Source organism: Orbicella franksi, chromosome 1 (assembly GCF_964199315.1).
Source record: "Orbicella franksi chromosome 1, jaOrbFran1.1, whole genome shotgun sequence".
NCBI classification, from domain to species: Eukaryota; Metazoa; Cnidaria; class Anthozoa; order Scleractinia; family Merulinidae; genus Orbicella; species Orbicella franksi.
In genome coordinates this window covers 35,247,148-35,274,151 of record NC_138145.1, presented here as the reverse complement: position 1 = coordinate 35,274,151, position 27,004 = coordinate 35,247,148, and the positions used below count along the sequence as shown (strand labels likewise).

The window sequence follows — 27,004 nt, the reverse complement described above, 5'->3', positions numbered from 1 at the left end:
GAGGCTCGGAGTTTAAGTAATGTTTGAGGACTACATTGGAAATAACTGGATGATCAACATTCCAAAGGCTGCCAAAATTGGATGAAGTCACAACTCCACTTTGCAAAATTGAATTTTTTTTTTACTAAATGAAAAAGCGTGTCGTACCGTTTTGCTTTAATTATATCGCGCTTGCAGCTGTCTACAGTTCATGATAATTGAGACTACTAGTACCGTTCAAATGAAAGACATGGAAAGATAGACTGTAAAAAAAGGACAAAATATTGCAAGCAAATTTTCACAATTTTCTAGCGTTTTGTGAAGTCGTGAAATCCAAGATGGCAGACCCATTCTATGACAAGGACCTCGTAGAAGAAAGGTTGGGATGTGTTATAAAATGTACAAGATTTATGGTCCGTAATGACTTAAATGCTCCAAGAGTAACGGGGAGTTGGCCTCAAAAGCCCCTCCCCCTTCCCCCCGATCCCCCATCGGTCAAAGAAGACCTCAAAAAGTCCATTAGCCCGGTCTAAATAGGGTCAAAGGGTATCTGCGAGCCTGTGACTTCAGATGCCACAAGTTCATGACCTTTTGAACGTTCTTTTAAACGTTATCATTTTATTAAAAAATTATCTTAAAGCTTAGTAAATCGGCGATTGTTGGCGAATTTTACACGTATTCATCAATAAATGAGCATTTTCTATGCAAATTTAAATTATCTACCTTGCTACGCTAAGCATGATCTTCCTTGATTTCGTTTTTAGAAGATATTAATGATCAAAAGTCGAATTTTCTTGACAAAAATGACCTTTGACCCTACAACCTTTTCCCACAAAATCTTAGATGGTCATTCCAAATGTGAGAGTATGGAAATAAGTGAACTGCATCTAAAACTCGTTCTTGTTAAACGATCTTGCTAAAAACCGCCAATAATTCGTCAGATATTTGTTATTTTCCGCTAAACATCATTTGATATGTCACGTGACCTGTCAGAAGTACCAAATCTTCCTCAAAATGCTAAGAACATTAAAACCTACCTGTGTTCTAAATTTGGTTCCATTGTCACTTGTGTCTTTGGACATATATCAAATAAATTATTTTAACCAGTAAAGGTCTTTGATCCAGTCCTTAGACTGCTTGAGGAGGGAGATAAACTTGGCGAACTTGATAAGCTTAATCAGCTTCTTTATCGTCCCACCCAAGTGAAAAAAAAAATGGTGGTGAAACCGAGACTGGTGAAACCAGAGTGAAGACTAACTGATATCCTCTTTGTTCAACCTAGTCGTCTGATCTAATAACATTTTTACTTGGTTTCCAGTCACTGGAAGACCTTAAAAAACCAAAAAGCCCAGTCTGGATACGGTTAAAGAAATTCCGCGAACTTGTGGCTAAAGACGCCAAATTTTTATGACAATGTTTACATTCATTACGGGCTATTGAAAATTATCATGCTCAAGAGACATCGTCTCTTACCACACTATTGCTCTTAGTTTTGCAGAAAACTCGTGTTCCAGTTTTTCTCGTGGAAATGAAATGCGGTCAGGAATCCTTTAGGGATATAAGGCAAGATTGCTGTCATCATTTTGTTAGCGAACGGGAATTTGGGCGTAATGCCCAACGAGTTTGCCAAGCAGAAAGGACACTGATGAGTCCCTTGGCCAGGACGAAACAAGCTGCGTATGTATTATCATAAATAACTGTCAACTTTAAATGAAATGTTAGAAATTATTTAAGTGGGAGATGAACTTAGTGTACTCTTCAAGTTTCATCAGCTTCTTTATGGTCCCACTTACCATTTGAAACCGAGGGCAATGAAACCAGAGTGAAATTTAGCAGATATCCTCTTTGCTCAATCTCTCCGTCTGAATGAAATATTATTTCCACTTTGTCTCCAGTCACAAGAAGATTTTTACCAGTCTTGTTACCACAATACACACCAAGTTCTTTGCCCGTCCCATCTTTGATTCTCAAAAAGTCTTTGCTACAAAGAAAAGTAAATGATGTTTTGCACCAAACCACTAAAACTGAGTAACTTGTGATACTCGTAAGCAATCGAAAAATCAGATATATAATTAAAAACTATATACTACCTGGCAATAAGAATTTCCATGCTTTAGCGTGTATTATCGAATTATGATACACGTGGGAAGAAGCATAAGAGTTGCTTGAGGGACAGCACAGCTAGGGCAACTACAATCGGTGACAAAATTGTTGACACATTTGCCCTTTTAACCCCCTATTTCGTCATTTGATCTCTTTTTGCCCTCCTAGCTTGTCCTTTCAACCCCCCTCACCCCCAAACAGTGTTCTGTGGTAACTGCTGTGATCTTGAGCTACAAACAAGCAACATTGAATAGGGGAGCAAGGTCTTTTCCACAGTTTACTGAGCGTTAAACAGAATCGTGTTACTTGGTACACTAAAAGTACTATTGAAAGACAATGTGTCAACTAATTATGTCGCCGATTGTAGCTTCTTGAGTGCTCTCCCAACAAAATGATGTGTTCGAGCACGAGAGGAATTGTCATGACTAATTTTTGAACCAAACACAGTTAAAAATAAAAGAAAATCATAACCCACAAATGCAGGGATGCAGTCGAAAATGACATTCCTTATTCCCTGGCTTGACAGGTAATATGAGTGGACATTTTACTCCAGTCGTTGCTCTCAAATACTATGCAACTCGAAAAATATCTGCGCGAATTATCTGTCAAGCAGAAAAGAGGTAACTATACATAATACAAAACGTGCAGCTGACTGTTTACAGAAAGTCATTATAGCACTAAGCCTTAAAGAAGGTATGCTTACATGTACAAAATTGTACCAAAGTTTGGACAGTCCACATATCCTTTTGTATAGACAATCGACTCAGTCTAAGTAGAGTGTCTTGATGGAGGAGTTGGATCTCAGTTATCAGTTTTCCGTTTTTGCCAAACAGAAAATTTTGCAGATCCCAGATCTAAGCTATAAGTTGAAAAAAGGGTCAATCCGATTCTCAGCTAACAGTTAAACCGATCTAGCTGCTACGAGGAAAATTTAGAGATCACACGTGAAAAGAACTATTCGTACTTATTTACACACGCCTGTATTTTTGCGTTTTCGAGAATTGACAAAAATAGCCAAACTTAAGACTTGCGAACAAAACACCTGGCGAATTTTACACCCTCAAAGTTTAATACTCAACACTAAATTCGCGTCCGTTAAAGCTGAATCACTTTTTTTCGTTTAGTTCTTTAAGGTCTCGTCCACACCACGCCGGTGAAATTTGAAAGCGTAGCTGTATTTCTGTGGTTAGGCCTACCGTTTACACTAATCCATCACGAAAACGGTACTCTTCCAAAACGCTCTTCAAACCAGAGGAATTTCCTTTTTTGGCGATTTATTCAGAATACGGTCCAGTTATGAAAGCATAAGAAAGGGGTACCTTTTTTCAATTAAAAGTATACGAAAGGAGTACCTTTTCTGTCAAAATGGTATAAAAAACTGTAAGGGGTTGGACCTCGGGGCGGAGCCTCCCCGTATAAAACTTTGTAAAGAACCTCCACCCCTACCGCTCCCCCTTCCCTCCCCGAAGCGATCTTTACAACAACGAAATAGAATGACCAAATTTTGAAACAAAAACAGTTTAGAAATGGAAAAGATAACCTAGAAATACAGGGATGCATTTGCAAATTATTATTATACAATGGGTTGATCAAGCCCCTGTACATACAGTAGTGCTCAAGTTACGCAACAGTCGAAATTTAAGGATTTGCTTTGGAAAAATGGTTATATTCTTAAGCCTAAAAAAATGCGAAGAAGTATGAATAAAGGTAACCTTACCTTGCTTCAGGTGTGTGTTTCCTTAGTTCCCTTGAGGTTTCCAGGCTGATTTATTGCAATTTAGGTGATTTTTAGAATATATATAGAGGACAAAGCAGTGAAGCTAAAACCTCCTAAATTGCAATAAAACAGCTTAGAAACCTCAAGGGAACCAAGTCTGGAACAAATCATTAAATTTGGACTGTTGCATAACCTGAGTACTACTGTATGTACAGGGACGCTCATTTGAAATCTTGGGCCACCCCTGATTATACTATAATTTAGCACAGCCCCCGAGCAGGAGTAATATTTCATATGCCCCAACCCCTGGAGCAAATGTCCGCCTTTTGTCCCGGGGGGGGAAGAGTACTGGAAATTAATGAACTCAGTGTTTATCAGATCAAGAGAAACATTTCCGGTCCCCCATTCAAGTAGACTTCTAAAATCTTATTACTAATAAACATAATTGGGACCATCGAAAAGGGACTTAGATTCACTAATAACAGAGTATTTACAAATAAAGCTCAAGAAAGCTGATAAGGCTATGTTCCAATTGGACAAATGCATAGATCCAGGATAGATAGAAATTCATCCGAAGAGTAACGCCATCACATGACTCTACTCCACATTAGATAAATGTAGCTGATACACTCGATCATCACAGCTATATTACTTACAGGCAATGTTTACTTTCTTCCACATCAAAATCCTGAAAGTAAATGTTCATCGACCAGCCTTCTGGAATAGGATATGTGGATACATTGTCCGTATTCCTTGGGTAGCTGATAGGATATCCTTCACTGGTCAGAAAGCCAATCTGTGGGCCATATTCTGTTAATACAAAGACGGTTTTCATGTTTCTTCAACGTTACAAGACGCACATTTTAACCGACATTTTAGGGGAATGGACAGTTATTAACAAAGACCTAGCAAAAAAATCTCCCAGCTTAATTTAAACCAAACTTGATATGACTTGAAGGATGACAATTAATGTTTACTTTATTCGATTGTAATATAATAAAGTTGAGTATAGAATGGGATAAAACTGTTCTCATGGACGTCTTCAGAGTTTGGACATCGAGGTTTAGATTAAGCAATTGAGTACTTTTTCCATGTTTATGTAGTCTCATCTAAACACATAAAGGCTGGGAGAATTCGAGATAGTTACTCAAACCCAAGACACAGGTCGAGGGTTTGCAAAACTTTTGAGAATTTTTTCAACTCCCCAAGTGTTTAGATGAAGCTATGTAAACATGGAAAAAGTACTCTATTGCTTTTATAAAATAGCTCTTAACAGTGCGCGTACTATCTCAAGTATTTTGTAAAATCTCTTTTAGAAATAATTATTTGACCATTTCTACAATTCATTGACTCCTGACACCCAGCATTGTCCAGAGGGGGGTGGGGAGTAAATTGGATTCTGGTTTTAAGGGAAAAATAATAGTGTCTCAAATGTTATGGCCAGGATTGAAGGCATTCATGATCAAGATGTGTCCTTAAGTGCGATCACTGCATGAGATGTCCGTTACATCAAGAGATGCTATGGCCAACAATTAGTCAGAAAGAACTCTTTGTGCTTCTGCCATGCCAAACTAAATTCAGGAATTAAGTTCAACAAAAGCATGGCAGAAGCACGGCGTCTGAATCAAACTTTTGAATTAAGTTCGGCAAGCAATTAAGTTCGACAAGCTCTGCCGTGCTACACGACTCTGGCATGGCAGCGATTCAAATGTCGTGCTTCTGTTGCGCCAAACTAAATTCATAAATTATGTCAATGTGTTTTGGCAAGATTTTGTTCCCTCGGGAAGTTAGGAGGAGAATTGTTACGAGGCTTCAGTAAACCCTGGATTTGATTGGACTCTGGCACGACGTCTGAATCAGAGCTGATTTCCTGCCATGCTACAGTCAAACCAACTTGCAATTTAGTTCGGCACGGCAGAAGCACGACGTCTGAACTGGGCCTTTGATAACAATGTGGACAGCATGAAACTTCACTTTAAGCTATAGTTTCCAACCTGTTCATTTTAGTACAGGTGCTTAGGACTTTGCACCCAGAGGGCCATTACAGGGCGTTTTCTCGAAGTTTACCTGGGACTCACTCTCAAACATTGTACTTTATTTGACAAGAGAAGAGAGATTAAACAAGAAAAAACTCTTACTTGTGAAATTGACTTGGAGTTCTTTCACGTCAGTTCCATACTGGTTGATGGCCTGGCAGGTGTAGTTTCCATCCTTGTCCAGGCGGATGGTTGCAGTGTCTGTTGTATTCACCAGTACTGTAGAGTTCCGTATCAGTGCTGTGTATATGGGAGGAGTTCCTCTGGCTGAACATGACAGCATGCCTCCTAGTATTGCTAACAGAGCAGCTGGGAATGTTACCGTTGGTGGAACTAATCGGTTAGAAATAAAAACCTGTTACCCTTAATGTTTATTGACTGAACCATATCTGCTTACATTAATTTTAAACAAACCATATCTTCCTGTAATACACGCACAGATTACATTAAAATGTGATTTTAGTTGACACATTGACACAAATACATATATTTGTGTTGCGTGCTTCAACCAACCCAGAGAAAAAAACTTCTGATATGTGTGAGATAATTATAAAACAGGAACTGCACATGGGGTGTAAAGTGAAGAAATGATCCTCGCAGTAGATTGCCATTTAACAACACTAATTTCTTTCATTTTTTGCTCAAATGTAGCTATTAGGTGGAAAGAAAGCTGGTGTAGTTTGTTTTCCCTAGAAGTCCTTGCATGACAGAGTCCTAAAAGGTAAGGCCTAAAAACTGTCAGTGCATGCCTGCTGTTAGATTGCACAGTCACGTGACTTACATTATTTTTGGTCAAAGGGAAACAACAGGAAAACATCCGTCTACCGGAGAAGGTAATGAGTCAATGATTTCAGGAAGAAACTATTTACAAAGTGCATTGTATTATTTATCAGCTACCTTGTATTATCGATGTTTGTATCTGGGCTTCGTTCAGTGCAACATCGTAAACCTTCATTTCCGCGATTTTCCCTTTGAAATATGTCGTGTTTTCGCAATCTTTAAACCCCATTCGAACTGTGTAGGAGTTGGTTGCCATCTGATAACCTTTGCCAATATTTTGCGAGATACTGAAATGGCCATTGATATACAGCGAGTTAGTTCCAGTATTGTGATCATAACTTGCTGCAACATGAACCCACTTTCCTGCTGGAAGAACCTCAGCAGTTTTTATACTAGTCAGTGGTGGAGAAGATCTTTTTACAATTTGATTCAAGAATTTGCCGTCAACAATCCACATAAGGACTCCCCAATCTCCGTAGACGACTAATGGTCCATCTTGGCCTCCACGTTGAACCCAGCACATCAGTGTGATTGAGAACCGAGTGTCCAGGCCCCCATCATTTGGAAACTTGATGTAGCTGCTAACAGTGCCATAAAACATGTACGCTCCGCCTGGTTCGTTGTAGGGTCCGTTTGTAATCGCAACATCTCCCAGGATTCCCTTTGGCTGCCTGTTCTCTTTTTCTGTGGCTTTATAGTGAGTATTCAAGGGGTAGAAGGCAACAGGTTCTGGCACAGCTACAAATTAGATTAAAAAAAATTATTCACATCGTCACAAATAACATGAAAATACGATAGCAGTAGAAGCATTCTTTAGGACAGGAATTTCCAAGTTTGTTCTCTGTGGTCAATTTAACCCGCCTTTTGGAGTTGGCCATTTGGTGTCGGATGTGCTTCCGTATGGGACTCATAAAGCCTCAAAGATACCTAATGATTGGCCGCAAGGAAAAAGTAAACTTTGTTTCCTGGAGACCCTACAACTTGACACAAGGGTCAATCCTGGGTGTTATATCATGAACACTTTCCTATTATTGCGTGGGGAAGCAAAGTTTTTGATAATTGTTCCTTACGTGTTCAAGATAAAAAGTCCTTTGAGCGCTCAAAAATTTAACTTGATTTAAAGGAGGTGATTGCAAAATTCAAGAATTCGAAAATTTGGTAGAGTGTGTTGCAAAATTTCAAATTTGTATCATTTTCCAAAGTCGTCATTTATGTCAAGCAATCATTATTCATTGTGTTGATTGATTCTCTATATCGATTTCTATCGCCCCCAGCAGTCAGTCTTGCAGAAACATGCCTTATACTTGCTCTTTTTCAGTTTTGGTTTTATATATTGTTACAGATATATCTACCTTCTGTGCCTTCATACATTTTAAAGTTATTATCACAATTATAAGGGCATTAACTCCATTCAGTTATCATTTCTTACAGGGTGGCACAACAGCTGTGAAACTCATTAGAAATCCTCTGTTTTGAATATTGCTGCCTGAGTGGAATTTTATCAAGGCTTTTTTTCCAGATACAAGAACTGTCTTTCCAGTCATGTGACCACAGTACTTGCCAAACATCCGATTCATCTCATTGGTAATCTGTAAATAATCTCGGCTACAAAGAAATGAAACATAAACAGGTGACTTTCTGTAACAAGGGATCACTTCAACCTGGAACCCAGATTCTTTGTTCCCCTTGACCAGCACTGGAGAACCAAGCTGATAATCATGTACCTCAGCTTGCCTCAGTCGGGTCCCTGTTGTTTTACTTATTGTGGAAGCGATGGTTTGGGGAAATCCATAGGAATCCTGCCATGCATGACTTTTTTAGAGAGCACTTTCGAATGAGCTTCGACTCTTTTCACGCCCTTTGTCGAATTCTGTCGCCATTTATGACAAAAAGAAACACTTGCTTCCATGCAGCGCTGATCAGACTGCTGATAAGAGACCACTAACCTGGGTTAAAGCACGGAAAAAGGTGGTTTAAAATTAACCTAACCTGGTTAAAAAATCTATTGTTCATCAATTAATTTCCATGGTAACCGTAAACCTGGTTTAAGTTCCATGAACAGCCGAAATTAGTGGCGGCATCACCATTTTTCAGTAACCCGGTTAACCGTAATTAATTAATTAGAAATAACTCGGTTAACTCTCTAGTGCAGCTGCGGCCATTGTTGGACAATAGGTACCAATACCTTATTTTAACTCAGCAGACATTTGCTCTGCGAGTGGTGTCGTTGATCGCTCTCGACGTCATGACGTATAGTCAGGTCTTGTTTGTTCATTGGTTAATGTGTATTCACGTCACCGGTGGGAAAATCCAGTAGTAAATTTGGCGCGCTACAAGTGGGAAAAGTCCTTTCAAATGGCAAAACCAACAGGCCAGGGAAGAAGTATTGGAAAGGACTTTTAGAAAGTCTATCATTAAAGTTGCATTGCACTATCTACTAAGCGAGCACACACAACTGAAAATGTCAAATTGACAATTCAGTCCCTGCGAATTCTGCAAAGCAAGAAGTTTAATATTAAGACCAGAGATATTTGAAATCGTTATTTGAAGCACATTTCAGTTAGAATTCTACTAAAACAATTACATTATTTGCTCTCAATTTCTATGAGGTGATAGTTGATTCAGGCCTACTCTATTTAAAGTCGCCTTAAGTTGCTATCGGTTACCCAATCTTAACAAGGTTTCAACACACTCAAATTGTCCCTGTAGAAGGTTATCAGACTTATAACTGTCATGCTAAGGTGAACTACACTCCAACCCTATGGAGGAGGAGGCACGATGGCCCAATGGTTTGGCCATTTTATCTTATCCAGAGCATGTCGAAGCAAAGAAAATCACTGTGAAACGACTGAAGATAAAGGCACCTACTTTCAGGACCACAACTTACAATAAAGCAATAAGATTTTGCTTCACCATGCTACCGGTATATCAGTAATTTTGATGGCATCGAAAATAGCAGAGGCTGACTAGGGTCCTTTAAGAAGCTATGGACCCGACAGTTACTGTGTTATGCCTCAAAGCCATGGCTCCCTTAAACATGAAAAACCTAATATCATAATAGTCCTGCACCTGTCTAGCCCCCATGTTAGCAGGAATAATTTCTACCTGTAGACAATACATCAATAGGAATGACAATCTGATGTATACTCTCTCACAGATGGCTTTTTATTTCTGTTAAGTTTTAATTTTTTTCTTGCATAAATTTTCATTGTAAAAGAGTTAATAAAAGCATGACACTATGTGTTATCATCAGGAAATATAGTAAATACGGAAAGAGATAACAAATGACTAGACTGCAATAATTTCATTTAAGTTTATTACTTTTTCTAAGATGTTACTCGATCAAATCTTTTGAAGACCTACAGTGTATACACAATAACAGTGAGAGGTGTTCCAGATCATCAAGATAAAAAGAAAAAAAGAAAGATAATTCTGGGTCAAGGCTCAATTCTTTCTAGTCACTATTACACTGAGCAGTAAAAATATGGTCATCCGAAGTCAATTGAACCGAACTGAGCCTGCACTTTAAATGCTTTACTTATCGTGTTAGAGAGTGACAAAAGTGGGCCATTTCCCCAGCAAAAATCATTATTTGCATTTTACTTCCACATTCGACCAACTGACCGTTTCGTAATTGGATGAACCAACTTGCAGCATAATGTTTATCTATCCTTTTCGTACATTTGATGAAACCAGGTATTCACATCATCTTAAACACTTTACGTGGACTGCGCTACTGTTACTATCAAAAGCTAAGGTACAGAATCAACTCTCAGTGAACATGGCTGCCAGGCCAATATTTGGAACATGTGACTTAGTTTGGCCCCGTAACTAAAGTGTACAGGAGCTCACGCGAGCTACTTGTGCTCATGCAAGTATGACTACTCATGCATGTAAACAAGCTAAATTAAGTTTAATTTCCCTACTGCTTGAATAAGGAAAATATACAAATGTTTCAAATTAAATCAAGATATCTTAAATTTAAAATTTTTGTCACTGTGAATATATTTTCATTAGTTTTGTTTGATATTGGTTTTAATTGTGATATCTTCACTAATATTCATGCTACCTTGCTGGTATTTATTGTTATTATTATTCTTATAATAGAAACTGTTGTGATAATTCTTTCTTTAGTCGTATTTTTTTTTTTTTAAATGTTTTGAAATCTGGCCCGGGTTGTTCGAAAGCCGGTTAGCACTAACCCAGGATTAAATGTTAAAAGAAGTAATATATTTTAAGTAATATATTATAGAAATATCTTTCACTACTTACACCAGGTTGGGTAGTTTAAGATGAATCGATCTCAAAACTGAAAGGCAATTAACAACATGAACAGAAAACAGGACCGAAAAGTTACAAAACTAAAATCAAAATTCTCTTTAATCCTAGGTTTGTTTAATCAGGCTTTGAACAATCCGGCCTTGGATATTTGAAACTGTGGTGACTTAATTATGTACCAGTATTGGTATAATATTGGTTTATTGCAAGAGATATACATTGAGACACTTGCTAAGTTTAAATTTATATCACTCATGTGAAATGAAGTCTCCTCAAGTCACCCAAAATCGCCTTAAATTGCCTCAAGTCACCTTAAATCGCCTTAAATATTAATCACCTAAAGCCGCGATGTTTTTTCTACCAATTTTGCTTAAGTCGCCTAAAGTCAGCTAAAATCGCCCAAAGTCACCTTAAGTTACGGCGACTTAAGGTCCCAGAGTACACCTTGGTTCGGCCTTCGGCCTCATCAACTATCACATCATAGAAATCTCGAGCTCATAATCTAAATTGTTAATTAGTAATTTTACAATAACTGTCTAATTTCTCGTGAGCTGATTGGTTCATTTTTATCATCAATAAGAGTAGACTGATAAAATTTTAATTTATGCAAGCATTTAAGTTCAACTTTCAGCTATCAAACTGTCAACTTTTTAACCAATGAGATTTTATAGACTTTTTTAAGTAGCCAATCAAAAGGGAGAAAAGCTATTGACAATGTTCACCTCATTTTGAATAATATTCACTTATCCTCGTTTACAGCAAGGTTACAGCGTCTTTTCCCCTCATTTATTCTCGGCATTTGACCATTTTACTTACTTACTTAATCCTCTTCGTTCCTAAGTGGAACATAGGTCCTCAACTAGCGCGCGCCACCTAACCCTATTTTGTGCAGTGCCTTTTGCCTCATTCTTGACCATTTTGGGGTCTTGTTATTGTAAAAAACAAATTGACATCAGTTTTTATGCATCTGTCCTCTTATTCATGATAAATTGCATCATAGCATTGTCAAAAAGTGGCTGTGGAACCATAAGCTGCATTTCAACTTGTTACATTTGTACTAGTGTTCTTAGGCAAATATTGCAAGTGGTTTCGTTGAGTGACTTGTATTCTATCATTCATTACTATAAATCTGCTAGCATTCTATCACGAGTGCCATTCTCTGATTGGCTACGCTACTCACTAGCTATTCTGTGATAGATAGTGAGTAGCGTAGCAGTGTGCCCATGTTAACAAAATGACAGCCACTTCGTGGTGTTTTCAAAGTGTCTGTGAAGAGGATTTAGATAAAGTATTGATCGACTAGTAGATTTATACTAAAACAATTAGATTATTTGCTCTCAATTTCTATGCATGATAGAAATCATGCGATAGAAATCTCGAAGTCATAATCTAATTGTTTAATAGAATCCGAGTACAGAAAGCTCTAAAATTGAAGCGGGGACAAGCCCTTTTGTGTGTACGTGTAGGACCCATGTTGCAGGGACAGTAAGCAAGCTGGTGCACACGAAGAGGATATATATTGGTTCATTTCTTTGTTGTAGGGGGACAGTTTGCAAGAGCAATGCACACGATGTGACAATTACAACTGGGGTCATTTTGTCTCTTCTTCGTGACAGACAAATTCTACACAATTGAATTTTATGCATCATTTTGCATTGTCCCCGCAACATAAATAAATATTAAGTTAAAAATTTTGTGTTGTCCCCGCAACATATTAAATAAATACATAAGTTAAAAATAATTATAATATTAAGAGAGGAAGCCACATCTGCCTTAGCTGGTTTCCATGCGGGTCCTCTATCCTGGTCAAATTGGAATTTAGAATGTTGGTTTTTGTGGAAGGAGGAAAACCAGAGAACCCGGAGAAAAACCCTCGGAGCAAGGCTAGATCCAACAAGAAACCCAACCCATATAAGGCACCGGGCTGGAATCAAACCCGGGCCACATTAGTGGGAGGCAAACGCTCACACCACTGCGCCAACTCTGCTCCCTTTTGCAAGCTAGCAAAACTATTACGCTAGGAAAAATATTGTTGCAACATGTCCCGCTTTAAGTCCTTGCTTCATGTCCGCTGTTGTTTGCTGATCTTAAGAATCTAAATCACTATCTTTCCTCACAGTCTTTCCTCACGGTTTCAACAATTAAGAAATATGTATATTAAAGGACCTTATTATTTCTCTCAGTTACTACGTGAGCTGTGCTTGGTCAATTTACCAGGCCGTATTCTACTGTATGGCCCGCTAAAATTTATAGCTGTTGTTGTTGCCAAAATGTTTCGTGATTTATCGCCAAGTTTTCTTAACTTTTTTAGCAAGTAAAAGTTTTAAAACTTTCTTTTACTTCTGAAATTGTGTATTAAAACCTGCTAATGACTTAAGACTTACTTAAGAACAATTTCAAATTGACTCATTTTGCTTTTGAGGTACCTCAGAAATTTGAAGCCGTTCTGCAGGAATAGAAATCGTTCCCAAACCCGTCAGACGCACAGTAGATGTGTAACAAATATCTTACTAACCTCATTTTCTCAGTCTATACTGTAAGTTACAGATCCTCGTTTTTATCCTTCGATGGGGGAAAAACTCGGTCCGTAACTTACAGCACGGCCCTCAAACTCAGTTACTCAGAGGTATCTATAGTCAGTCTCCGCCATTTTTTATGCCATCGAAATTATTGATATTGCATAGCGAAGCAAGATCTTATTGCGTCACTGTAAGTTGTGTTCCTAGAAGTATATTTAACTATCCTTAGTAGTTTCACAGTGATGCTCCAAATAAAACACTAGCCAAACTCTCGCATGTAAACAAAAACAAAGGTGTGGCTGACTAGGGCCCTTTAACTTACGGGTACATTTTAGTTTCAGAATTTTTCATTCTTGTTACTAGGAGACTTATACACACTCAGGTTTTGCATTCTGCATGTTGAGAAAGTAATGCAGGTCGCTAGACCTCCCCACATTCACAACTTAATAACACGCTAAAAATCAGTACTTACTCGCAAGATATACTATCCTCCAGGTTAAGTTCGTTAATGGTAATATTAATCACCCTGCCTTGTGGAATAGGAACCGAGGAAATGCAATCTGTATTACTTGGGTAATCATAAGGATATCCAGGACTTCTAAGTGTATCTTCAATCACTGTACCACACTCTGCATGTATCAAAGCAAAAGAATAAAAAGACACAGTTGACATTGACGAAATAGTTGTTTCCATTGGCCCTGAAAAGCCCCATTGGAGAAGTGTAAGATATTTATTTACTTATTTATTTCATTTTTATTTATTTCTCTAACTTTTTTGTTTGAGTTTCAAAACCCTGCCAGGGCCTGAAGGGCCTCTTCACGAAACCAAAACACACAGCATCCTTCATCTCATTTTTACTCATCACATCTTCTCTTATCTTATGATAACGATTTTAATTTTTCTTTTTTCTTTTACTTGGGCATGTAACTATGAAAGCAATGACAATGAAACTGAGACAGTGTATTTTTTGTGCCTCCAGCTTTACATTCAACAACTTTACTTCAAAATTCAGATAATAGTCTTTGGTAGATCGCAATTAGCAAAGCTATTAACAGCAAGTTACTTAACCTAGGGACGAGATCTATACTATTAAGGTCAAAGAAAAGTAAATAAGGGGTGCATAAAAAAACCTCATGCAATGATTTCAAACAGTACAAAGGACTGATGTGATACGCACCACACACCACACACTGCACACATTTCTCTCAGTACATAACCTTTTCTTTTGTAACCTAGCGTGTCCGCACCATGCGAGAGGTGATAAAATTGTCACGTGTTGAGTACAAAGAACCAACAAATACCAGCATTTCTCTTTTTACTTCGTTTCATTGTTGATAAAAAAAGACATTTAAAAGACGGAGAGATTTCATGGTGTGAATTTAATCTTTCAGCTTTTTGAGAATAGTTTTTCTCTATGATGAGATGGATCCCACAGTGGCATGGTTTCTTTTGGAATAGTACTTATGTCTTTTCCCAAGGTAGGGCAATGTGTGACCCCAGCCAAACGAGTCCACTGAATGAAAACACCCGTAAATTTGCCTCAAATGCTCCGAAAACTATCGTCAATGATGTATGTGAAATTTCGAAGCGATCAGAGTGTTTAGAGGGAATTTACATAATTCTTCGTATCTTTTAGGCTTAAGAATGTAACCCATGCAAATCCTCATACTTCGATTGTTGCAAAACCTGAGAACTGCTAATTTTCAGCATTATTATACAATGTCTGACAACAAGCTGGTAAAAACAATCATGGATGCTGCCACTCTGACTGGCTTATCTGCCAGCATCAAATGTGGGTTGGAAAAAAGGTGGTTCTTCCAACAAGTTAAAAAAATAAGCATATTGCTACATGTGCAAATGGCTAGCATCGGGATGATAATCAGAGGTGCCATCATTAACACCGTTGCTTTCACTGGTAGCAACTATCTTGCTAGCTATTTGTCCGGCAACAGAAAGGCTGCATTCGAAGAGAAAAAGCAGCATGACAAAGCCATTGAAGCATATAATGCACTTACGCCAAATACACGCGTGACTGCACCAAGCTTCTTGGTTGGATAGTAGTATACGGGGAGGCAAACAAATACCATTTCGCAGAGGGAGCCTCATTTCACCTTATCGCAGCCCCCACCACCAAGTCCGGCCCTCACAGGCTCGGGCCGGTTGAACCTGGGGGCTGCAAACAGTGAAATTCGGCTCCCTCTTTGAAATAGTATTTGTTTGCCTCCCTGTACACTACTCAGAACAGTGGCACCCCGCGCAGCACCACGCGGGGTGGCCGCGGCCACAACAAAGGAGTGCGCCATATTAGAAACGCGCGAGCCCGGGGTGTTATACCACCAGAGCCGGGATGGAACGAGCGCTAAACAAGTGCAGGTGGCTGAAGCGGGGCCGGAAAGAAAGCTGCGGAAAGCGCTGTTACGGGGCGTATTGTGGCCAGCACAACTACCAGCTGAAGAAAGGAATGTGAGCGCCAGAGCCAAGCAGAGTATGCGGAGTCGGACTGCTGTGTGACTACCGTCTTTGCAAGCCCTGCGGTGGGGGCGCGCTAAAACAGCGTCTTTACCGCAAACAAGAAAAAGCAAAAAAACAGTTTCAACTTGTTTTGCTCGAGCTGCAAGAAAGAAACACACCAGTTAGAGAAATGTAACCGGTGCTATATTCCAAGGAACCATGTCTTCCAGCATTCAAGAAAGACTGGAAGAAGAACTCGCAAAAATAGACCCCGCGGTATTGCGTTATTTCGATGAGCTTCTTGCAGAAAGCCCGCCAGCGGTAAGAAAGGTTGTCCAGAACGTGCTAGATGAACCAATTTCACAAGAAACGAAGGCGCGTCTGCAAAAGCCGCTTCTTCCGAAGCCTTACGAGCCAAGAGCCCCTCCACACCAAAGAAAGCAAAGAGGAGTGCAAGCGCTTCTGAGGGAGTACGACCCCTTCCCTGCGCGGAGAGTTCAAACAGCCACAGATTACCAGAGAGAGATTCTGGATCTGTTCGATGACGCAGAGAAAGAAGGGGAAGAGACAACAGGCCGGCGTTTCATTCGATGGCACTTCATCAGAGGTCTGGGGAGAAACCTCACACCAGATTTTATGGCGAAGATACGCGAAAGAGTAAGCACGTCGTTCTATCTTCGGCACGTTTTCGCGTACCAGTTGCGGAACATTGAGGATGGAACGGTTATGGTGTACTATTCGAATCCCAAGGGCTTGCAGTGGTATAACAAACTAGAAGACGCGGAAAAATGGCTTATCACCCGGGAAGAGCGTCTCGACAACGAAAGAGTTGAAAGGCCCAGCACGAAAAGGGCTTTTGAAGCCTTTTTCAACGTTGACGTGAAGGTTGTGCTCGACAGGCAGCCTTTGGTGGGAACCGGGCCTTTACCTGACTGGCTGCGCAACCTTGCCCATAGCCAGGCGATGGTGGCGTTGGACACGTACAACGACAACCTGTGCCTATGGCGGAGCATCGGAGTGCACCGAGGGGCGCGCACAGATCGTTGCACAAAAGAAGCCCGAAGTATCACCCAGAGTTTCTTCAAACTCAAGGTTATTCCACCGAACTTCAGAAAAACGTCTCTGGACGAGCTCGACAAGGTGGAAGCCTATCTGAATGAGGGCTCGCCCGTCGCATCTTGGCTTGGAATTCGTGTCTATGAGCCTGAGCGTTTCGTTGGCGGTGAAGTGGTATGGCATCTCAGAACAAACCCGAACCCCAAACTCAAAAACATTTTGACGATAGGTGTCTACGAAGGACACGCTTTCTTGATAAAAGACATCACAAAGCTTGCGAAAACTTATGCATGCACCCATTGCGGCCAGAGATTCACAAAAACCTGGAATCTGCACCGCCACCATGAAACCTGCAGCGCGGGAGAAACGGCAATCTTTTGCCCGGGGACAAAAGTTGAAGCGCCACAGACAGCTTTCGAGAAAGTGATGTACCCAAAAGGCTCCGAATCCAAACAAGCGATGCTGTGGCTGGAGCGGGAAGCGAAGAAACGGGGGATTCACATCCACCACGCGATGTGCAGGCACAGGGGCGAGAGATGGCTCCCTCGAGAAGGCGGGAAAATGAAGTCTTCTCCTGTCGACGGGTACCACCACGAAACGAGGACGGTATGGCAATACCACGGCTGCCCCTTCCACGGATGCCCAAAATGTTATCCAAACCGACAGGAGGTCATAACAAACGGTAAAACAGCCGAACAACTGTACCAAGCCACCGTGAACCGTACCGCATTTCTGCGTAAGATCGGTTACAAAGTTATCGAGGCCTGGTCTTGCGAAGTTGGGTTTCTTAAAGGGGAACTCCCGAGGAAGGAAACGAAAACTTACCCGCACGAGATCTTGTACGATTTCGAGGCGTATGGCGACAAAAATTATTGGAAAGAGCCGACAGGCGTGTTAACAATAGAAAGCGCGCATGTGCCGATCTCCGTGAGCGTCGGGGACTCTCTTGAAAAAAGAGAGCCCACCCACATCTGCGAAAGAAACCCCGTGGAGCTGGTCCGCAAGTTCCTGAAAGATCTGGAGAGACGCGAGAAAAATATCCAGGACCAGGTGAGAGTGGAGTTTGTGCCAAAAGACATGCACCTGCTGCCAAAAGAACAGCAGCAAAAACTTAATGAATGGTGCAACCAGGTCCCTGTCGTGGGCTTCAACTCAGGCTCGTACAACCTGAATCTGATCAAAAACCACTTCGTCAGCACTCTCGCCAAAGTAAACAAAAAAGTCAAAGTGGCCAAGAAGGAGAACAAAACCATGTTCCTGCTCACCTGGGGGGCCCGTTTTCTCGATATCATAAACTACCTTGACCCGGGGACGAGCTACGACAAATGGGTGAAAGCCTACGGATGCGGTTCCCCTACGAATGGTTCGACACACCCGAAAAGCTCGATTACCCCGGGCTCCCTGAATACGAGGCATGGTGTTCTAAGCTGAAAGGCACCTACGTTCTCACCCGGGAAGAGTGGGAGGGGTGCCAGCGGCTGTTCAAAGAAAAGGGCATGCGCACCTTCAAAGACTGGCTGCGCTACTACAACAATCATGAAGTGGAGCTCGGCCTCAAGGTGCTCGAAAAGATGAAAAGCTTCTACACTCAGAGAAGAATCGACATTCTGAAAGACGCGATGAGCCTGCCAGGGGTGAATTTGCATTATTTGCTCCGGGGAGGGATCGAGCGCGGTGCAGACCTTTATTGCTTGGCAGAGAGGCTTACGCTGTGCTAAAAAGGGCGGTTGTTCGCGGACCGAGCCTGGTTTTCACAAGGTACCACGAAGCGGGCGTCACAGGGATAAGGTCGCATCAGTTCGAAAAACTGCGTCTTTGCAAAAAGATTCTCGGTTACAACGCCAGCACTCTATCTCTCGACCATGCTCAGAGAAATGCCTTCCGGGAAGGAGAAGGTCGTGCACTACAGTGATGACCGCCAAGCGGAAGCGGCCGAAGTTCTGATTCGCCGCTTGAAAGCCGGGGAGTGGTTCGGCTTCGCCGAAGTTGACATCAAGAGCGCTTGTGGCCAAAGTTTGAGGAGATGTGCCCCTTTTTCATCAACAAGCCGGTTCCCGCTGAAGCTCTGCCGGAACACATGAAAGAGTACTTGGCGAGAACGGGCAGAAAGCATGAAGATGGAAAAAAGCTTGTGGGGGCGCTGTCCGCAGAACGGCTGCTGGTGTACGCCCCTCTGGTGCGGTGGTACGTGAACCATGGGGCGGTTGTCACGAAGGTTTCCGGAACAATCGACTACGATGCGGGCAAGATCTTCACCTGGTTCGTGGAGCAGGTGACGGAGGGGCGCCGGACAGGAGATGTGGACAGAAGCAAGGCGCTGCTCGCCGAAATGTTCAAACTGCTCGGAAACAGCGCTTACGGGAAGCTGATCGAAGCGCTGGAGTGGCAAACGAACGTGATCTACACGAAAGATGAGAAGGTTGTTGACAGAGCGCTGCGGAACGTGTATTTCGAAGACCTCGACGAGATCGGGGAGGCCTATGAGCTGGAAAGCCGCAAGTCCCGGATCACGATCAGTCGGGCGTTCCACATCGGAATCGCGTCTACCAGCTGGCGAAGCTGCGGATGCTGGAATTCTACTACGACTTTCTCGACAAGTACGTCAACAGAAGAGATTTCGAGCTGATGCAGATGGACACGGACAGCAACTACATGGCGATCTCGGGCGAGCGGCTCGAAGGCAGAATTCGATGCGGAAAAAAATCACTGGCTGGCTTGGGACAAGTGGAGCGGCCGGACCCCAGGTCTCTTCAAGCTTGAGTTCGAGGGCCTCCGGATGATCGCCCTTTTCTCGAAGTGTTATTACGCCGACGACGGAGAGGGTGGCGAAAAACAGAAGTTCAGCATAAAGGGGATGTAGAAAAGGCAGAACGAGGTGTCATGGCAGCAGTTCAAGGAAGCGTTGGAAGGCAGCAAGGACATGGCCACCAACCGGGGTTTCAGGATGCGGGACGGCCAGATCGTCACTTACAAGCAGGAGAAGCTGGGGCTGAGCGCTTATTACGACAAGCGCTGGGTGCTGCTAGACGGGATACACACCGAACCAAACGAATATCACATCTAGTTCATGTCAGCGGGACGAAGAGTAGTGTTCGGAGGAACAACCAGCAGCTCTTCGCGCACGAAGCTGCGCTTGGGCCCGTCGCGCAGATAGTAGAGAACGGGCTGATCCGGTTTGATGAAAGATCTCTCAACGTTATAAACTTTCAAAGACCAGAAAAAGGATAATAAATTTCTATCTTAAGGTGGCTGGGAGTTTAAATAATGTTTGAGGACTACATTGGAAATAACTGAATGATGAACATTCCAAAGGCTGCCATAATTGGAGGAAGTCATAACTAAATGACAAAGTGTGTCGTCCTGTTTTGCTTTAATTATATCACGCTTGCAGCTGTCCACAGTTCATGATAATTGAGACTACTAGTACTGTAAAAAAAGAGAAAATATTGAGAGCAAAATTTCGCAATTTTCCAGCAAGGTGGGAGATCCATTCTATGACAGGGTCCTCGTAGAAGAAAGCTTGGGATGTGTTATAAAACGTACAAGATTTATGGTCAGTAATGACTTTAATACTCCAAGAGTAACGGGGTGTTGGCCTCAAAAGCCCCTCCCCCTTCCCCCCGATCCCCCATCAGTCAAAGAAGACCTCAAAAAGTCCACTAGCCCCGTCTGAATAGGGCCAAGAGTATCTGCGAGCCTGTGACTTCAGTCGCCACAGGTTCATGGCCTTTTAAATGTTCTTTTAAACGTTATCATTTCATTAAAAAAATTATATTAAAGCTTAGTAAATCGGAGATTGTTGGCCAATTTTACACGTATTCATCAATAAATGAGCGTTTTCTATGCAAATTTGAATTATCTACCTTGCCACGCTAGGCATGATCTTCCTTGATTTCGTTTTTAGAAGATACAAATGATCAAAAGTCGAATTTTCTTGAAAAAATAATGACCTTTGACCCTACAACCTTTTTCCGCAAAAACTTGGACGGTCATTCCAAATGTGAGAGGATGGAAATAATTGAACTGCATCTAAAACTCGTTCTTGTTAAACGATCTTGCTAAAAACCGCCAATAATTCATCAAATATTTGTTATTTTCCGCTAAACATCACGTGATATGTCACGTGACCCGTCAGAAGTACCAAATCTTCCTCAAAATGCTAAGGACGTTAAAACCTACCTGTGTGCTAAATTTGGTTCCATTGTCACTTGTGTCTTTGGACATATATCAAATATAAATTATTTTAACCAGTAAAGGTCTTTGATCCAGTCCTTAAACTGCTTGAGGAGGGAGATAAACTTGGCGAACTTGATAAGCTTAGTCAGCTGCTTTATCGTCCCACCCGAGCAAAAAAAAAAATGGTGGTGAAACCGAGGCTGGTGAAACCAGAGTGAAGACTAACCGATATCCTCTTTGCTCAACCTAGTCGTCTGATCTAATAACATTTTTACTTGGTTTCCAGTCACTAGAAGACCTTAAAAAGCCAAAAAGCCTGGTCTGGATAGGGTTAAAGAGAATCCGCGAACTTGTGGCTAAAGACGCCAAATTTTTATGACAATGTTTACATTCATTACGGCCTATTGGAAATTATCATGCTCAAGAGACATTGTCTCTTACCACACTATTGCTCTTATTTTTGCAGAAAACTCGTGTTCCAGTTTTTCTCCTGGAAATGAAATGTGGTCAGGAATCCTTTAGGGATATAAGGCGAGATTGCTGTCATCATTTTGTTAGCGAACGGGAATTTGGGCGTGATGCCCAACGAGTTTGCCAAGCAGAAAGGTCTCTGATGAGTCCCTTGGCCGGGACGAAACGAGCTGCGTTAATGTATTATCATAAATAACCCGTCAACTTTAAATGAAATGTTAGAAATTATTTAAGTGGGAGATGAACTTGGTGTACTCTTCAAGTTTCATCAGCTTCTTTATGGTTCCACTTACCGTTTGAAACCGAGGGCAGTGAAACCAGAGTGAAATTTAGTAGATATCCTCTTTGCTCAATCTCTCCGTCTGAAAGAAATATTATTTCCACTTTGTCTCCAGTCACAAGAAGATTTTTACCGGTCTTGTTACCACAATACACACCAAGTATGTTGCCCATCCCGTCGTTGATTCTCAAAAAGTCTTTGCTACAAAGAAAAGTGAATGAGGTTTCGCACCAAACCACTAAAACTGAGTAACTTGTGATACTCGTAAGCAATCCAAAAATCAGATATATAATTAAAAACTACATACTACCATGGCTCCTGATACTACCTGGCAATAAGAATTTCCATGCTTTAGCGTGCATTATTGAATTATGATGCACGCGGGAAGAAGGATAAGAGTTGCTTGAGGGACAGCACAGCTAGGGCAACTACAATCGGCAACAAAATTGTTGACACATTTACCCTTTTAACCCCCTATTTCGTCACTGTGATCTCTTTTTGCCCTCCTAGCTTGTTCTTTCAACCCTCCTCAGCCCTAAACAGTGTTCTGTGGTAACTGCTGTGATCTTGAGCTACAAACAAGCAACATTGAATGGGGGAGCGAGGTCTTTTCCACAGTTTACTGTGCGTTAAAAAGAATCATGTTACTTGGTGCACTAAAAGTGTTATTGAAAGACAATGTGTCAACTAATTATGTCACCGATTGTAGCTTCTTGAGTGCTCTCCCAACAAAATGATGTGTTCGAGCACAAGAGGCATTGTCGTGACTAATTTTTGAACCAAAAACAGTTAAAAATGAAAGAAAATCATAACCTACAAATGCAGGGATGCAGTCGAAAATGACATCCCTTATTCCCTGGCTTGACAGGTAATATGAGTGGACATTTTACTCCAGTCGTTGCTCTCAAATACTACGCAACTCGAAAAATATCTGCGCGAATTATCTGTCGAGCCAGCAGAAAAGAGGTAACTATACATAATACAAAACGTGCAGCTGACTGTTTACAGAAAGTCATTATAGCACTAAGCCTTAAAGAAGGTATGCTTACATGCACAAAATTGTACCAAAGTTTGGACAGTCCACATATGCTTTTGTATAGACAATCGACTAAGTCTAAGTAGAGTGTCTTGATGGGGGAGTTGGATCTCAGTTATCAGTTTTCCGTTTTTGCCAAACAGAAAATTTTGCAGATCCCAGATCTAAGCAATAAGTTGAAAAAAGGGTCAATCCGATTCTCAGCTAACAGTTAAACCGATCTAGCTGCGACGAGGAAAATTTAGAGATCACACGTGAAAAGAACTATTCATACTTATTTACACATGCCTGTTTTTTTGCATTTTGGAGAATTGACAAAAATAGCAAAACTTAAAGTGGTACTATGACGGAAATCACATCTTTCCTATCGCATCCATTTTAAAACATAAACAAGTAGCCTGTGTGAGAAGAAAAATGCTGTTTACTATGTTCAAATATCTCTTTTCGTTCCAGAGATATTCAAGTTTATAATATATGCAAATTAACCCAGTGATGACGTCATACACTCAACCAAATTTTGATCAAATATGATAAAAAAAGATATCTCAGCCAATTTGTATCAGAAATGTTTGATTCTTTGCAGTAAGATTCTACTAAATGTGCCCCACAATATGAGCTTAACAGTTTGGTTACCATGGCAACATACTGGGTTCCAGACCTCCCCAATGTTAAAGGCATTTCTGGCCACCTTTGCCATTCCATTTTGATGTTTGCTAATGGTGCCTCATATGCTTGATCCAGCAAGCATATAAATATGTTGGCTCAAGTTTGTGGCCTCATTTAATGTTTTGCGAGCTGAAAATCACTAACATATTGAAATCAAGTGGGTGGGGACTGGAAAGAGTGAGTTGCCATGGCAACAGAATTTTATATAACCGTAGGTGTGTTTCCTGTAGAACTATTAGCCTACCAAGTTTCAATGGTCTGCGCTGCAAATTACCCAATATAGCTCTATTTATATACTTGATATAAAATTGGGTTGAGTGTATGACATCATCAGTCATCTCATTTGCATATTTTACACATTTTTCAAACTTAAATATCTCCGGAACTGATGCAGATATTTGCAAACGGTAAACGGCGTTTTTATTCTTTCATGGAATTCTATGTGATACAGCTAAAAAATCAAGGGGCGAAAATTTGATCATAGTACCACTTTAAGACTTGAAAACAAAACACCTGGTGAATTTTACACCCTCAGAGTTTAATACTCAACACTAAAATGGCGTCCATTAAAGCTGAATCACTTTTTTTCGTTTAGTTCTTCAAGGTCTCATCCACACCACGCCGGTGAAATTTGAAAGCGTAGCTGTATTTCTGTGGTTAGGCCTACCATTTACACTAATCCATCACGAAAACGGTACTTTTCCAAAACGCTCTTCAAACCAGAGGAATTTAACTAAAACGCCAGCTTCGCACTACATGAAAATGACAAGATTTCCTTTTTTGGCGATTTATTCAGAATACAGTCCAGTTATGAAAGCATAAGAAAGGGGTACCTTTTTTCAATTAAAAGTATACGAAAGGAGAACCTTTTCTGTCAAAATGGTATAAAAAACTCTAAGGGGTTGGACCTCGGGGCGGAGCCTCCCCGTATAAAACTTTGTAAAGAACCTCCACCCCTACCCCTCCCCCTTCCCTCCCCGAAGCGATCTTTACAACAACGAAATAGAATGACCAAATTTTGAAACAAAAACAGTTTAGAAATGGAAAAGATAACCTAGAAATACAGGGATGCATTCGCAAATTATTATTATACAACGGGTTGATCAAGCCCCTGCACATACAGTAGTGCTCAAGTTATGCAACAGTCGAAATTTAAGGATTTGGTTTGGAAAAATGGTTATATTCTTAAGCCTAAAAAAATACGAAGAAGTATGAATAAAGGTAACCTTACCTTGCTTCAGGTGTGTGTTTCCTTAGTTCCCTTGAGGTTTCCAGGTCGATTTATTGCAATTTAGGTGATTTTTAGAATATATATAGAGGACAAAGCAGTGAAGCTAAAACCTCCTAAATTGCAATAAAACAGCTTAGAAACCTCACGGGAACCAAGTCTGGAACAAATCATTAAATTTGGACTGTTGCATAACCTGAGTACTACTGTATGTACAGGGACGCTCATTTGGAATCTTGGGCCACCCCTGATTATACTATAATTTAGCACAGCCCCCGAGCAGGAGTAATATTTCATATGCCCCAACCCCTGGAGCAAATGTCCACCTTTTGTCCCGGGGGGGGGGGGGTGAAGAGTACTGCAAATTAATGAACTTAGTGTTTATCAGATCAAGAGAAACATTTCTGGTCCCCCATTCAAGTAGACTTCTAAAATCTTATTACTAATAAACATAATTGGGACCATCGAAAAGGGACTTAGATTCACTAATAACAGAGTATTTACAAATAAAGCTCAAGAAAGCTGATAAGGCTATGTTCCAATTGGGCAAATGCATAGATCCAGAATAGATAGAAATTCATCCGAACAGTAACGCCATCACATGACTCTACTCCACATTAGATAAATGTAGCTGATACACTCGATCATCACAGCTATATTACTTACAGGCAATGTTTACTTTCTTCCACATCAAAATCCTGAAAGTAAATGTTCATCGACCAGCCTTCTGGAATAGGATATGTGGATACATTGTCTGTATTCCTTGGGTAGCTGACAGGATATCCTTCACTGGTCAGAAAGCCGATCTCTGGGCCATATTCTGTTAATACAAAGACGGTTTTCGTATGTTTCTTCAACATAACAAGACGCACACTTTAACCAACATTTTAGGGGAATGGACAGTTATTAACAAAGGCCTAGCAAAAAAATCTCCCAGCTTAATTTAAACCAAACTTGATATGACTTGAAGGATGAGAATTCATGTTTACTTTATTCGATTGTAATATAATAAAGTTGAGTATAGAATGGGATAAAACTGTTCTCATGGACGTCTTCAGAGTTTGGATATCGAGCTTTAGATTTAGCAATTAACTACTTTTCCCATGTTTAGCCTCGTCTAGACACATGAGGGGCCGAGAGAATTCCAGATAGTTACTCAAACCCAAGACGCAGGTCAAGGGTTTGCAAAACTGCTGAGAATTCTTTCAACTCCCTAAGTGTTTACGTGCGAATCTAAGACGTGATGAGAAACCGTGTTTACATACGCTCATTTAAACACGCCTATTGACCAATCAATGGGAGTGCGCATACTATCCCAGTTATTTTACAAAATCTCTTTTAGAAGTAATTATTTGGCCATTTCTACAAGTCATTGACTCCTGACTCCCAGCATTGTCCAGAGGGGGAGGGGGAGTAAATTGGATTCTGGTTTTTATGGAAAAATAACAGTGTCTCAAACGTTATGGTCAGGATTGAGGGCATTCAAGATATGTCCTTAAGTGCGATCACTGCATAAGATGTCAGTTAAATCATGAGATGCTATGGCCAACGAATAGTCAGAAAGAACTCTTTGATAACAATATGGACAGCATGAAGCTTCACTTTAAGTTATAGCTCCCAACCCGTCAGTTTTGGCAGTACAGGGGCTTAGCGCATTGGACCCAGAGGGCCATCACAGGGCGTTTTCCGGAAGTTTACCTGGGACTGACTCTCAAACATTGTACTTTATTTGACAAGAAAAGAGAGATTAGACAAGAAAAAACTCTTACTTGTGAAATTGACTTGGAGTTCTTTCATGTCATTTCCATACTGGTTGATGGCCTGGCAGGTGTAGTTTCCATCCTTGTCCAGATGGATGGTTGCAGTGTTTGTTGTATTCACCAGTACTGTAGAGTTCCGTATCAGTGCTGTGTATGTGGGAGGAGTTCCTCTGGCTGAACATGACAGCATGCCTCCTTGTATTGCTAACAGAGCAGCTGGGAATGTTACCGTTGGTGGAACTAATCGGTTAGAAATAAAAGCCTTTTACCCTTAATGTTTATTGACTGACCATGCTTGCTAACATTAATTTTAAACAAATCACATCTTGCTGTAAGAGAGGCACAGATTATGTCAAGATGTGGTTTTAGTTGACACAATGATGCACCCATGTATTTATATTTGTGGAGTAAGGTCAAGGTGCGTGCTCAAAACAACCCATGAGAGAATTCTAAAAGGTGGCCAACAGC

At 40.9% G+C, this 27,004-nt stretch overlaps 2 protein-coding genes across 2 annotated transcripts in view; both read right to left on the bottom strand.

Moving 5' to 3' along the window:
* Positions 1-27,004, bottom strand: part of LOC145480774 (uncharacterized) — a 48,633-nt gene that overhangs the window by 8,538 nt on the left and 13,091 nt on the right. The window contains exons 8-10 of the mRNA XM_081459101.1: positions 26,546-26,776; positions 25,443-25,596; positions 21,860-22,047 (exon numbers count right to left, since the gene is read on the bottom strand). Coding sequence (XP_081315227.1) covers positions 21,860-22,047; positions 25,443-25,596; positions 26,546-26,776 — 573 coding nt within the window. The remainder of the gene's footprint in view (positions 1-21,859; positions 22,048-25,442; positions 25,597-26,545; positions 26,777-27,004) is intronic.
* Positions 38-10,619, bottom strand: LOC145480815 (uncharacterized). The gene is made up of 5 exons (XM_081459142.1): positions 8,045-10,619; positions 6,733-7,353; positions 5,938-6,168; positions 4,456-4,609; positions 38-1,960 (listed from the first exon to the last, which is right to left on the bottom strand). Exons 1-5 carry the CDS (start codon positions 8,190-8,192, stop codon positions 1,738-1,740), a joined length of 1,377 nt encoding a protein of 458 aa, XP_081315268.1. The 5' UTR covers positions 8,193-10,619; the 3' UTR covers positions 38-1,737.

Coding starts and splice junctions, on each gene's coding strand:
- LOC145480815 (XM_081459142.1), bottom strand. CDS start 8,192: ATGAATCGGATGTTTGGCAAGTACTGTGGTCACATGACTGGAAAGACA. Junction 4,610..5,937: donor ACTCCAAGTCAATTTCACAA/GTAAGAGTTTTT, acceptor TTGTATTAACAG/AATATGGCCCACAGATTGGC. Junction 1,961..4,455: donor GAAGAAAGTAAACATTGCCT/GTAAGTAATATA, acceptor TTTTCTTTGTAG/CAAAGACTTTTTGAGAATCA.